Source organism: Podarcis cretensis (assembly GCF_951804945.1).
Source record: "Podarcis cretensis genome assembly, chromosome: 14".
Taxonomy (NCBI): Eukaryota; Metazoa; Chordata; class Lepidosauria; order Squamata; family Lacertidae; genus Podarcis; species Podarcis cretensis.
In genome coordinates, this window is record NC_137183.1 from 19,575,140 (window position 1) to 19,588,847 (window position 13,708).

The 13,708-nt window shown below is 43.2% G+C and overlaps 2 protein-coding genes across 3 annotated transcripts in view; one reads left to right on the forward strand and one right to left on the reverse strand.

The window, feature by feature from the left end:
• Positions 1-12,276, forward strand: part of POLG (DNA polymerase gamma, catalytic subunit) — a 27,434-nt gene extending 15,158 nt beyond the window's left edge. Inside the window, exons 13-23 of the mRNA XM_079954197.1 lie at positions 321-425; positions 1,363-1,523; positions 1,982-2,035; positions 3,625-3,742; positions 4,170-4,305; positions 4,993-5,239; positions 6,308-6,430; positions 7,235-7,403; positions 9,257-9,465; positions 10,042-10,202; positions 11,894-12,276. Of these exons, the coding sequence (XP_079810323.1) occupies positions 321-425; positions 1,363-1,523; positions 1,982-2,035; positions 3,625-3,742; positions 4,170-4,305; positions 4,993-5,239; positions 6,308-6,430; positions 7,235-7,403; positions 9,257-9,465; positions 10,042-10,202; positions 11,894-11,958 (1,548 nt within the window). The 3' untranslated portion in view covers positions 11,959-12,276. The remainder of the gene's footprint in view (positions 1-320; positions 426-1,362; positions 1,524-1,981; positions 2,036-3,624; positions 3,743-4,169; positions 4,306-4,992; positions 5,240-6,307; positions 6,431-7,234; positions 7,404-9,256; positions 9,466-10,041; positions 10,203-11,893) is intronic.
• Positions 11,250-13,708, reverse strand: part of FANCI (FA complementation group I) — a 34,897-nt gene continuing 32,438 nt past the window's right edge. The window contains exons 38-39 of one of the 2 annotated variants that reach the window (XM_079954194.1): positions 12,825-12,950; positions 11,250-12,425 (exon numbers count right to left, since the gene is read on the reverse strand). In XM_079954194.1, coding sequence (XP_079810320.1) covers positions 12,360-12,425; positions 12,825-12,950 — 192 coding nt within the window. In that variant the 3' untranslated portion in view covers positions 11,250-12,359. Of the gene's footprint in view, positions 12,951-13,708 lie in introns of both variants that reach the window. The other variant, XM_079954193.1, reaches the window with a different exon arrangement.

A 13,708-nucleotide genomic window follows, 5' to 3' on the forward strand; every position in this document is an offset into this window, starting at 1 on the left:
AGGAACCATAGCAAATTGGTGGCATCAAGCATTGCAGAATTTTGAAAGCAGCATCAAGAGTTCCTAGAAAGATTGAGAGGGATCTATTTTCCCAACTTTTTGGTGACTGTTCCTCTTAAATATGACAGAGGTGGTTGAGGCCCTGCTGGCATGAATGGTAAAAACATCATTCAGATAGCTAATCAATAATGCTTCTCTACACGCTTTTTTGCTTTGCCTTTATGAGGTGGGGCATTCCTACATCTTGAGTTGTCTATTTTGTTTTCTTGTACATCCTTGTACATTCAGGTCCAACTAACCCTACATTGGTTTGCCAACAGGATGAGCTGGACCATTCAAAGAGTCATCCTGATTATCACCATGGCAATGGTCCTTACAATGAGGTCAATATCCCTGGGTGCTGGTTTTTTAGGCTACCTCACAAGGTGAGCAGGAATTTCTTGTATATAGAAATAAATTGATAATTTTCTCGAATTCAGTTAATTGAACTTTAAAATCAGAAATGCATTAAAGTATATATGCAATAAAGTGTCTGTGATATATGGAGGATGTTAAACACCACACAAGGAACATCCCCCCACCCCCTTGAGTATACACTAATTTTCCCCCACTTGATTATTTTTCTTTTTTCTAATATCCTTGTGGGGGGGGGGGGGGAGAATGTAGTTATGGTTTTATAGACCTCTCAAGGCTATGCACCTTTGCCACTGAAATGAAGCCTCTTACTAAATTCTATTGGAAATGTAATATTTCTTTCCTGAATAGAACAAAGTATGTGCAAGAGGTGCCACGGCCTGGAAAATGCAGTTTGTGACCTAAAAGTCTTTACAGTGGTACCTCGGGTTACATACACTTCAGGTTACATACGCTTCAGGTTACAGACTCCGCTAACCCAGAAGTAGTGCTTCAGGTTAAGAACTTTGCTTCAGGATGAGAACAGAAATCGTGCTCCGGCGGCACGGCAGCAGCAGGAGGCCCCATTAGCTAAAGTGGTGCTTCAGGTTAAGAACAGTTTCAGGTTAAGTACGGACCTCCGAAACAAATTAAGTACTTAACCCAAGGTACCACTGTATCCTTATTGCCAGATGTTCTGAGTGGTGTTAAGGATTGTTCCTTGGGAAAGGAAATGCTTTCTACCCATGCTCCAAGGCATTGCTTTTTTAACATTTCACAGTGTTAAGGAGGCCATAATCCTGTTGTCGGAGTCGCTGCTGGTCAGAATAGATGCTGCTGGACTGGACCATTAAGGGTTTCTTTAAAGCAACTTCATATGTAGTAGGGAGGAGGGTTTTATGCTGGCTAATCCCGTTTTATAACCGATAGCTTGAGCTAAAGCAAACTTCCATTTCCTGCTGTTAAAAGGATGGGAATGAAAACAACGTTGGAAGCCCATTTGCTAAGGATTTCTTGCCCAAAATGGAGGATGGCACCCTGAAAGCTGGCATAGGGGCCACAGAAGGGACACAAGCTCTTGAAATCAACAAGAAGATCTCCTTTTGGAGAAATGCTCACAAAAGAATCAGGTGAGGGGTGACTTCCTTTGAATTAAATTACCAGTCTGCAGAAGTGCATGACACTTTAATCCCCACTCCCATGCTGTATGGTGATAATTCAAGTTCTGCTTTCAGTACCAAGGTAAATGTGCTTCTTGTACCATGAAGCGTTCAGTTTGTATACTTTACTCCAACCTTTAAATTTTAATCTTTGCAACAAGAGAGGAGCCCCCTCCCCTGAGTCATTTTCAATTTGGTAAGAGCTCAGGGGAGCTAGTTATTTGGGGGGGGGGCTTGGTATAGTTCTTATTACTGGGCTTGTTGAAACTTGGGTAAAGCGCTAGCTTAGCTCAATTCTTCCTTTCATGGCCTGCTAAGGGCTTGAAACTTGGTGTGCTCAGGCAAGGAGACAAGGACCAATGCAAGACATTAGTTCTTTAGCTTCTGCTGTTTGCTTTCTGAAGTTTGTTTTCCTTTTGTCTTGTCAGTTCCCAGATGGTGGTGTGGTTGAAGAAAGGGGAGCTGCCTCGATCTGTGACCAGGTACACATACAGAGATGTTCTCAAGGTCATTTTTTTCCTTTTATTTCTTCCCCACTTTCCAACCAAATTTAGTTACCAAAGTGACTTATAACTAAAATAATGATGATGTTAATAATAATAATAATAATACAATATAATTAGGGATGCATTCACAAGTCTCTTCTGATCTCTGGGAGTAGGTGGTGTGTCTAGGTTCCAAACTTTTCTGTTTTTCTGCTCTATTTTCAAAGATCTTCAGTCTTACAAATCAGACTGCCAAGTTGCATTACTGGCTGCTTTCAGAAGCAGCGTTTTTGTTGATTTCTGTTGTACTACCTCTCAGTTTTCCCTGTTCCTCCTTTTTCCAGCTCCTGCGGAAAAATAGCAGCCCTGTTTTGCTATCTGATTTGTATCACCTCCAGCTTTTGCTGCCTGTTGGTGGAGAATCTTTTGAGCTCTCAGCAGACAGAGTTTCTGCATGTTCAGGCTGCTCTCCCCTGGCAAGTGTAATGTGTAGCCAAGCTGTAAATTATCTGGGCTGTGAAAGTAAAAGGATTCTGTTTTGGGAGAGCAGCTGATATTCAAAGAATCATAGAATGGTAGGATTGGAAGGGACCACAAGGGCAATCTAGTCCAGCCCCCTGCAATGCAGGAACCACAGTTAAAGAATCCCTGACAGATTACTATCCATGAGTGGAAGAAGATTGGAAAAAATTTAAAGTATATCTTCAAAAATATTGTAAAATTAAGGGCTGTTAGAAAGATGTTGGAAAAAGAAAACTAGATGGTTTTGGTTGAAATGACATAAAGGACTAAGTAAAGATGAGTTGCTGAAATTGACGAAAAGAGAGGACGTTAAATTGTAATATATTATGTTAAACTACTTAAATGAAAGTAAGGTTAAGGATTTGCTGAAATAACGATCTGAATTAGAATACAAAATTGGGAGGTGAGAGGAGGTCAAGGAAATAAGTAAAGGAAGAAAGTTGTGTAAAGGTTAATCAGTTCTTTTATTTTTATTTTTATTTTTTGGTGTTATCTCTTTTTGTATTTTGTATCTTGTATTTTGTATTTTGTAATCTTCTTTTCTTCTTTTTTTTATTCTTAAATTTTGAATAAATATTATAAAAAAAACAAAAAAACATTACTATCCATGTCCTTGCTATTGGGTGTGGGGGGGCGGGGCTTTATCCCAGATACTGGAGTAATTGCAGGATACATTTCTACTTCTGGCTCACAAAGGACTTGCCTGCTGAGTCTGGTTTATTTAACCAGATTTGCACGCCACTTATTCCATAAGTCTAGATGGGCTAGTAGCATGACTTGGAATAAGTTCTTCATTCTCTCAAGAATCTCCACCAGGTTATTGGATTCCAAGCAAATGTCAGAGATGTATATTACCTAAGGAGTAACAGCCAGTTAAGAGTGATGAATGTTCATGAACAGCTGCTGAGCAGCTACGCCAGCAAAATCTTTTAGAACCCTTCACCTCTGTAGGATGTGTCGGTTTACCTGCAGTCTTAGCTGTTCCTGTCAAGTAGCTACTTGATCACTAGCAAGGCTGGCTTCCTCATGTTATATGAAATGGGCTCACCCTGATGTTTCTGTAGGCACCCAGACTACGACGAGGAGAATAGCTATGGAGCCATCCTGCCACAGGTGGTAACTGCTGGGACAATAACTCGTCGAGCTGTGGAGCCCACCTGGTTGACAGCCAGTAATGCCAGAGTATGTATGGATTTTCTAATGCTTTTTGTGCTTACTGAGAGAGAGAAACTGAAATACAGTTGCCCAAAGATATGTCCATCCTGCTTTTCTTGTCCATAATGAGAATTCCAGTCTATAAGAAATAGACACCTTTGGCTAATTTACAGGAATAGAGAAGCCATTCTGGCAAACATAATTTATTGGTTCGTTTATTCATTACTACAAAGTCCAATTAGTTTATTAGCTATTTCGATTTTTGGAGCATTGATTTTCAATTACCAGCTGAGGCTATCACTGCTGTAACTAGAAGATTCTGTAATAATAGATCCATGAGCAGGAGAGTGCTATTGCACTCTGGGCCTGCTTAGCCACTGTGTGAACACAGTGATGGACTAGGTGGTTCTTCGGTTTGATCTAGCAGGAATCTTACGTTCTCTGTGTCTTGCAGACTGACCGGGTGGGCAGTGAGTTGAAAGCTATGGTCCAGGCCCCTTCTGGCTACCATCTGGTTGGAGCTGATGTGGATTCCCAGGAACTTTGGATAGCAGCTGTCTTGGGAGAAGCTCATTTTGCTGGCATGCATGGTGAGCATTTCCACTCACAATGACCCTTCCCTGTCTGTTCCTTCAGCAGCTGATAGTCAGGGGTATACTTACTGCCTGAGAATGTGAAAGCTCTCTTCAGCTATCATAGCTAATGCTGTTTTTGAAATACAGTTTTTTATTGTAAATTTTTACAGTACAGAGAGTACGGAAACTGCATATTAGAAATTCCACTTTTCGCCTTCTTCAGACCAACATATCTCTTTAAAATAATTTATAGGGGTCTAGAGACTTCCATATATTTGTGTCCTAAGCTCACTCAGCCAAGGAGGACAAATGGCTGGCAGTTTAATTCTTTATTGACAAAAGCAGACACTTACAAAAGCTCCTAAGGTGCACAGAATACACATGCACACACACTTCTGGCAGCTGCGTAGCTGGCATTTTTTCCAAGCTTGTGCCCAGGCTGAACAGTTGGAGCAACAGTGGGGCATCCCCCAGGGTTTAAGTACCATTGTCCGACAGTGTGCATTATGGTATCTAGGTAACCATAAGGACTACAAACTTGTTTTTAATTGACATCTGAGGTTCTGAGCTCCATTTTGTATCCAGTGCCATATTTTGTTCCTGTACAGAATTACGGAGATACACCTGGCCCCGTTTCACTCCAAGGCCTCTTTTGCCACACCCTCTTAAAGACCACACTAACCCCTTCTTTCCCCACCAAAGGCAGCACAGCTTTTGGCTGGATGACCCTTCAGGGGAAGAAGAGCAATGCCACAGACTTGCACAGCAAGACGGCCTCCACAGTGGGGATCAGCCGAGAACATGCCAAAGTGTTCAACTATGGGCGCATCTATGGGGCAGGGCAGCCCTTTGCAGAGCGCCTCCTCATGCAGTTCAACCATCGCCTGACACAGCAACAGGCCAGTGAAAAGGCTCGCCAGTTGTATGTTGCTACAAAAGGGATTCGGCGGTAAGGCGTGCTTGATTTTAAAAAATTTGATCAATTAAAACAACTCCTTTTATTTGGGCAGTGTATTTTTTAAACAACAAAGAATTGATTAAAAATACTACTGCCTGTAGTTTTTATATCTGGAAAGAACAATTCCATCTCATTTGGGGGAAATGGCTCTTCTCTGGTGGTACCTTAGGGTAAGTCTCATTAGTATTTCCTTTGTCTTTGAGAATGTCAGTGAACATAGAAGAAGAAGAAGAGGAGTTTGGATTTGATATCCCGCTTTATCACTACCCTAAGGAGTCTCAAAGCGGCTAACAATCTCCTTTCCCTTCCTCCCCCACAACAAACACTCTGTGAGGTGAGTGGGGCTGAGAGACTTCAAAGAAGTGTGACTAGCCCAAAGTCACCCAGCAGCTGCATGTGGAGGAGCAGGGAATCGAACCCGGTTAACCAGATTACGAGTCCACTGCTCTTAACCACTACACCATACTGGCTCTTGACCACTACACCATGCTGGCTACTTGACCATAGCGATGGTCAAGTAGACATTGGATACTTGGACTTTCAAACAGCTTTTGGTGCAGTACTGCACCAAACTCCTGAGTAAGCGTAGCAGTCATGGGATAAGAGGACAGGTCCTCTTATGGATCAGTCACTGGTTAAAGAATAGGAAGCAGAGCTTGGGAATGAATGGACAGTTCTCAGAATGAAGAGATGTAGAAAGTGGAGTCCCCCCAAGAATTGGTACTGGGACCTGTGCTTTTGTCCATAACTGATCTGGAATTAGAAGTAAGCAGTGGGGCAGCCAAGTTTGCTAATGACACCAACTTTTTCAGGATGATAAGAGGATATTGTGTGAGGAGAGGGGGGATGTTTCTTTCCCAGATCATGTGACTTAGCTCTAAACAGTTTACCCCCAAGGCTATTTGCTCACTCTAAGTACCTGTTTGGCTCCAACTTGAGCTATTGCCTGAACTGCCATGCTGAAGGTCCTACTTAGTTTGGACTTTGGGGGTGTTTTGTGTTGGCAGTTTTGGGTCCCTCCCAACTCTTGTGGTTTCTTATTCCATTCTCCTCTTACAGCTGCTATCTGTCCGAGGAAGGGGAATGGCTGGTGAAAGAGCTTGGCATCCCCATAGAAAGGGAAGAGGATGGTTCTGTGTCCCTGGAAGATGTGCGGAAGATAAAGAGAGAAGCAGGAAAATGGTAAGGTGTTTTCTACTGGAAGGTTATGCTTGAGCTAAAGCCAGGGCTGTTGGCACTAAAGTAAAATAAAACTTTTTTAAAAATCAAAAAAAAAAAAATCTGTGCCATGGTCATCTAAACTCTATACCACAAAAATCTACATGCTTCTGATTTCAGAAAAGTCTCTGGTGCTTTGCAGGTTTATGTGATACCATAACATAACTGGGTTGTGAACAGCCATGGCCTTTTCTCCTGAAGATGATGAACTTTTAGAGATAACTTTTGACGTTCTCTCTTTCTAAAGGAGAGTAACCCAAAACAGATTATCTGTTCCCATTCATGGTCAAGGCACAGTTTGTGCAAATTAGACAAGCTTGAAGCTTCCATAAGGAGGAGTCCTTCCCCCTGCCCCACCCCTTGCCTGCTCGAGACAAGGCATTTATCTGAGCAACTCTATCACTGGGCTTTAATGTCTTGCTTTTGATTAACTTGAATTTTTCTTTCTCCACTCTAAGCACTTAGTGGTACAGGACCCAGGGGTTTATATTTTGGGTGGTGGCTTTAATTTGTGAGGCCTACAAGTAGAGGCTGCTACAAAACTTCTGCAATGTAGGTGGGAGAAAGAGAGGTGTCTAATGGAGAAGAAATAGGTGGGCTGGAGTTCCAGCTGCGTTTTCCATGCTGCAGAGAAAAATGTCAGGAAGCGGGTAGCTGGTGACAGAGTAAGCACAATCCATGCACCCTGGTACCTGCACCTTGACAGATCCCTAAACAGAAGTCTGTTGCTAAATGGCTTGTTCAGCTCTTATGTTCTTCATATTGCAGGTCTCGAAGGAAAAAGTGGGATGTGGTGAACCGACGAGTGTGGGCCAGTGGGACAGAGTCTGAAATGTTCAATAAACTGGAAAGCATTGCCATGTCAGAATCTCCTCGCACACCTGTGCTGGGGTGCCACATCAGCAGAGCATTGGAGCCAGCTGCTGTCAAGGGCGAGGTGAGAAGGAACCCTCTTGACTCTGACCTCTTGACTCTGAATTCCAGCCCTTGCTTCAATACAGCATGTTTTGGTGGCAGCAGTAATTGCCCAGCTTGCATTGCAAGGGTTTTCACTGGAAAAGTGGTACAGTGGTGCCTTACAAGACGAACGCCTCGCAAGACGGAAAACCCGCTAGACGAAAGGGTTTTCCATTTTGGAGGCGCTTTGCAAAACGAATTTCCCTATGGGCTTGCTTCGCAAGACGAAAATGTCTTGCGAATTCCTGCGGGTTCCCCCCCCCTTTCCCCCCCTTTTCCTAAGCCGCTAAGCCGCTTATCAGCTGATCCGCTGATAAGCCGCTTAACAGCTGATCGCTAAAAGCCGCTAATAGCGCTAATCCGCCAAGCTGTCAATGGGCTTGCTTCGCAAGACGAAAAAACCGCTATACGAAGAGCCTCACGGAACAGATTAATTTCGTCTTGCGAGGCACCACTGTATTAGGAAAATGGGAAAGGGAAGATGGAGGTATCTAGCCAATGACCAGCAGCATGTAGGAACAATATTTCATTTAAAATCTCCAGCTGCCTGTATGAAGCAGAGCGTGCAGCTAAAACACTTGCTGTTGGGTGTTTTTCCATGGTGTGCTTCCTGCCACACACAGCATGCCAATATTCATGTACATGTGATTGTGCATGCTGAAGGCTGGGGGGTGGGGTGCATTCCTTTCCAGGTCTATGATTGTGGAGAAAGGCTGAGAATGATTCTGGCAGCCTTCCCAAAAAGAGCAAGAGCTGTAATGCAGGATTTCACTGCCTGCAGTGAGTAAAAATCACCACTAGACAACCAGGCAGGGGAGATCTACAAGGGTTAGTAATTTATTGCATAACAACAACAACAAAAGCAACACGTATTTGCAGGTTGGATAGTAGAAATTGTACACCTAGTATTGTAAGTCTTAAAAGTTACAGTGGTACCTCTAGTTACGAACTTAATTCGTTCTGGAGGTCCGTTCTTAACCTGAAACTGTTCTTAACCAGAGGCCACATGACCAGCTTTCGCTAATGGGGCCTCTTGCTGCCGCTGCGCCGCTGGCACATGATTTCCGTTCTCATCCTGGGGCAAAGTTCTCAACTTGAGGTAATTTTTCCAGATTAGCGGAGTTTGTAACCTGAAGCGTTTATAACCTAAGGTGTTTGTAACTCGAGGTACCACTGTATTTGCAAGGTGGTTGTGCTTTTCGGTTATCTGCAAGTAGTGTAGCAAGCTATGTTGTGGATCAAGTGTTTGCAACAAGTTGTCTTTTCCATGCCAAGTGCTTTCATTGTATCTCTATGAGCAGTGCAAACACTAAAAAAGGTAAAGGTACCCCTGCCCGTACGGGCCAGTCTTGACAGACTCTGGGGTTGTGCGCCCATCTCACTTAAGAGGCCAGGGGCCAGCGCTGTCCGGAGACACTTCCGGGTCACGTGGCCAGCGTGACGAAGCTGCTCTGGCCAGAGCCAGAGCCGCACACGGAAACGCCGTTTACCTTCCCGCTGGTAAGCGGTCCCTATTTATCTACTTGCACCCGGAGGTGCTTTCAAACTGCTAGGTTGGCAGGCGCTGGGACCGAGCAGCGGGAGCGCACCCCGCCGCAGGGATTCGAACTGCCGACCTTTCGATCGGCAAGCCCTAGGCGCTGAGGCTTAGTGCAAACACTAAGCCACCTTAAAAATGTGTTTGGCAAATTCATACATTGTGTAGTAAAGATCAGGGCTCAGTAGTTTTCAGCGGTTGTGTGCATTGATATGCTGGTCATGCTTTTCAAGATGCAGGCAGCCAACAAGAAAAGCAAGAGGTTTACAATAGAAAACAGTATCTCTCTCTTCCAGTTTATAACCAGCAGAATAAACTGGGTGGTCCAGAGCTCGGCTGTAGATTACCTGCACCTGATGCTTGTGTCAATGAAATGGCTCCTTGAGGAGTTCAACATTGATGGGCGGTTCTGTATCAGCATCCATGACGAAGTGCGATACCTGGTGCAAAGTGAGGATCGCTATCGGGCAGCTCTCGCCCTGCAGATCACAAACCTCCTTACACGGTAAGCACCATTTTTGTCATGGCATTCCACAGGCCAATGTTCAGGATATCTGTTCAGCTGGAAAATAAGGGATTGCCTGACAGATTTCTTATAATACTAGCCTACCTTCCATGGCTGAGAGCTAATGTATGAAGCACTTGGGAAAGCAACTACATAGAGAAGACATAGTATCAAATTTGGGGTTGTGGGGCTCTCCAAATCCTTGCAATAAATACTTTTTCTGGGTTGAGTGAATGAGGTGTCCATCCCATAATGTATTAAGCCCTGTTTCCACCTGGGAGATGTGAGGAACCACATGACCAGCTTTTATAGACTGTCCTCTACTGGTGTATCACTCCTGTCCTTGCCTCATGTTCCTGTGAGTTCTGGCTGGGTGGAAACTGCTGACTGTCCAAGGCATTATGCCTCTGAATATCAGCTGCTGGCAATCACAAGTAGGGAGAGCACTACTGCACTCAGATGAGAATTTTAAAAGCATGTGCGGATTTGGACCTGTAGTTGATGTGATAACTGAAAGCTGACACCTTTCAGAAGAATTTCCTAAATCTGTACTACTTGCATTGCTTGTATTTTCAGGTGCATGTTTTCATATAAACTGGGTATTCAAGATCTGCCTCAGTCAGTGGCCTTCTTTAGTGCTGTGGACATTGATCGGTGCTTAAGGAAAGAGGTGACAATGGATTGTGTCACTCCATCTAACCCAACAGGGATGGAAAGAAGATACAATATTCCCCAGGGTGAGTATTGTGCCACTTTCTTAATTCTAGAGAAGCTAGCACCTCCTTTTCTCACAGAAATATTATCTGAATCCTGTTGTGCTACTACTGAATAATAATTTATGTCTACTCATTGGAATAGCCATATAAACCAGGAGCGCCATATATATTGATCCACTTTGCATATAACACTAAGCCAAACCATGGTTCAGAACCAGTGAGTGAGTTCCTGGAATGAAGATCATAGTTGCTGTGCTACTTCCCAGCGAAGGGTAGCTTGTCTCTCATTCTGGATGAACCAGTTTGTCTAGAGTGAGGCAAACAACAAGACTGGCTTCAGACGCAATACGGGAAGCACAGCAGCAAGACTGGCATGAGCACAACAGCCATGATCTGCGCTTTGGGAACCATGACTGTTCATTTGCACTAAGCCATGGTTTTATGTGCTAACTAGGCCATCCCCAGTGGTTTCAGCCGAAAACTTGTAAATATGTCCTTTTAAAGCCTTCCAGTTCAACAAGGCTCTGCTTGGATCTCCTTTCTCCAGAATTTGTCCTTGGAGTGAGTCCAGGAGCCAGGCTTGCACTTGCATGTTCCCTTCACCATAGGAAGAAAAGTGATCAAATAGATCCCTATCTGCTTCCATAGCACTGGGGTTGCCACTCCTGCTTGTGTTGCTCTGCTACCCCTCTTGTTTACACAAGCACCATCACTGTTGCAAGGCTCATTCCCTTAATGACAAGCAGCCCTCATTCAGCCAGGCCACTCACTCATTTGGATCTCGGGCTTCCTTGTTGTGTGTGCACATGCAAGTAGGCAGTGGTGACACAGGGAACATGGGAAGGCCTTCCTGGGCCACCTGCCTGTTGTTTGTGTTGCTGCCACAATAACTGAGTATGATAACACCTTACATTGTTGTGCATGACGAAAAACAGCCCTATTACCCAGCAGAAAACCTCACTCAATTCACTGACACTTATACTTAGGTAAGTATGCACAGCAGCCTTAGTTTCCCACAGAAAGGAGCGAGTCCATCTTCACAATACCTGTGGGATGTCCCAGTCAATCTTTGTTTCTTTGCCCAATGTAACATTACATTATGCTTTGATACATTTGCATAGGGAAGCCGTTCTGCAACATCTGGCTTTCCCATATTGCTTGTTCTCACTCCATCAGCTCTAGGCTTGTTATCCAGCCACTGACTGGAAATAGTGCAAAGGTACAGTGTAAATAACAGAGTGCTTACAAACACTTCAAGATGAAATCTTGTCTCACAAGTAGTAATTAAGCTCAGCACTTGACATAATCACTTTTTAATTGGCATGAATTAATGAGTGTTTAAACAACTTATAACTAAAGCTTGTTAATTATTGAGCTGTAATGGCAATTTTGTTCCTACTATGACAGCTTGAGAAGAAACCACTGCAGGAGAAGGTTCATGTATTTTATTAAATTAAGCTCTGGCAGGAATCCTTTAAAGCAAATCTTTTAGGGAAAATGCATTTTAGAAAAATGGCAGTCAGTCCTAGATTATTCTCCACCATTCTCTTGTAATATCAGTAGTTTTGGAATAAACAGTGGTGTTGATTACTTGTTCTGTTCCCTTCCCAGCTTGCTAGCTATTTCAAAATCAACACGTAGATCTCAAAGTGGTTTTCAGTATCTGTTATGTGGCTGGGAGGTGTAAACATGACTTATTTAATTTCTTTCAGGTGATGCTCTTGATATATATCAACTTCTCAAAATAACCAAAGGGTCATTGCAGAAACAAAAATAGGGTGCAAGACTTCAACTGATGGGAAACCTACCAGCTCAGTGAATCCTCCCAGAAGCAGCTTAAGCAAGGAGACCTGCCCACTCCCTGTAATTTGCACTTTTTTCACTGAGAAGAGGGAGAAGACTTCGGGGCTATCATTAAAACAGGCTACAGCTTCAAAGGTGAATCACTGACAGAACATCCAGAAGGACAGATTTCACTTTAACTGGGCTGTGCCAGGATGGTTATTCAGTAGCCTGTTGTGGTACAAGCATTCAGAGAATTGCATGTCATTCGTATGGCAAGCAGAAACCTAGTTAAAGCCCATCTTAAAAATGAGACATTCATCTTTCTCCATTAATGCTTCACAGGGCAAGCAGAACCAAGCTACAGTAATCACTTGGGAATGACCAAGGCAGCTCTTATTTTTTACGTCGCCTCTTAGTTTTTGGTTCCTGGCTGGTGTTGGATTGGGTAGAAGCAGTGTTCTAAAAGAGATGAAAACAAGCTATTAGTAAATGCGCCAGAGGACTCCTGAGTTACTGAAACACAATTTTAAAACCTGCTGTTTAAAGCAATTTTTACTCGGAAAAACACCTCTAGAAATTAACTTCTGCTAGAAAAGTGTCATGTTCTTCATTTTTTGTCATCTCATTAGCATTCATGTATCTTCCTCACCCCCACAGAGGCTGCTGAGACTCAGTGGTGAAATTGAGTAGTCAGGATGATGCAGAGGGGTATTGCCATTGTACAGAAATGGGTATTTACCATTAGCATACAACTGACAAAGCTTCATATGAATTTCATAGAAGGCACTTTGGAAGTACAGATTTACATTTATATTGGCAGAAAATAGATTGCATCTTTTTAGAATGTCTACTACTGACCTGGTCGTTGGCTGGCTCATTCTCTCTATCTTCAGCATTCTGTTCCTGTAGAGCGTTCTCCAAAGTAGACACATTGATACGGAAGTCCCGGGAGGTGCTCAGTTTCATATATTGCATCAGGTTGACCTGCAGCAAGCAGCCCAAGGGGTAGTCAAAGTGAAAGCTTGCACCACCTATAGGCATAGCTTATGAAAACTTAAAATAAGTTTATACACAACTTTTCATCACAAGTGATCTCAAAGCCATTTACATACTGAAAATCACAGAACACAAATAGTAAGATATCAATAGTAAAACCACAGTGTCAAGGCTCAAAAAGCTAGTGAAAACATGTACTTTTTTGTGCCAAAAGTGACCCAGACCATACCAAATCAATATAATAAATATTGGATACATAAAGGAGCAGGTGTCCCTTATTCTAAGATCTATACCCCTGATGAACAGCACTTTGAAGCACAGAAGGAATTTGTTTAATTATTCCTAACATTACTTTTATTCTTTTTGTCTGTATTCCTTGCAAACGGTAGACACAGGCCTTTCTGGGTTTCATCTTGGGTTCTAACAGACGTGACTCATTGTACCAAAGTACTTGTTAAAGATTACTCATTTATCAGATACATTTTGTATATGTAATTGGTAGTCTATTCAGCAGGGACAGTCCCTTCATTTGAACTGCTTGGCTTTTTAAGTGTCAATATAAATAATAATTCAATTTCCTGTTAACTTGCATAATTTTCGTGGAATCAGAGTTGGAAAGGACCATGGAGGGGGGCGCATCTAGTCCAACCACCCAATGTTGGCCCAATGTTGCCCCATGACCCTAAGATTAAGAGTCTAATGCTCTACCAGCTGAGCTATCCTAAGAAGTTGCCCAGGTGTGCCCA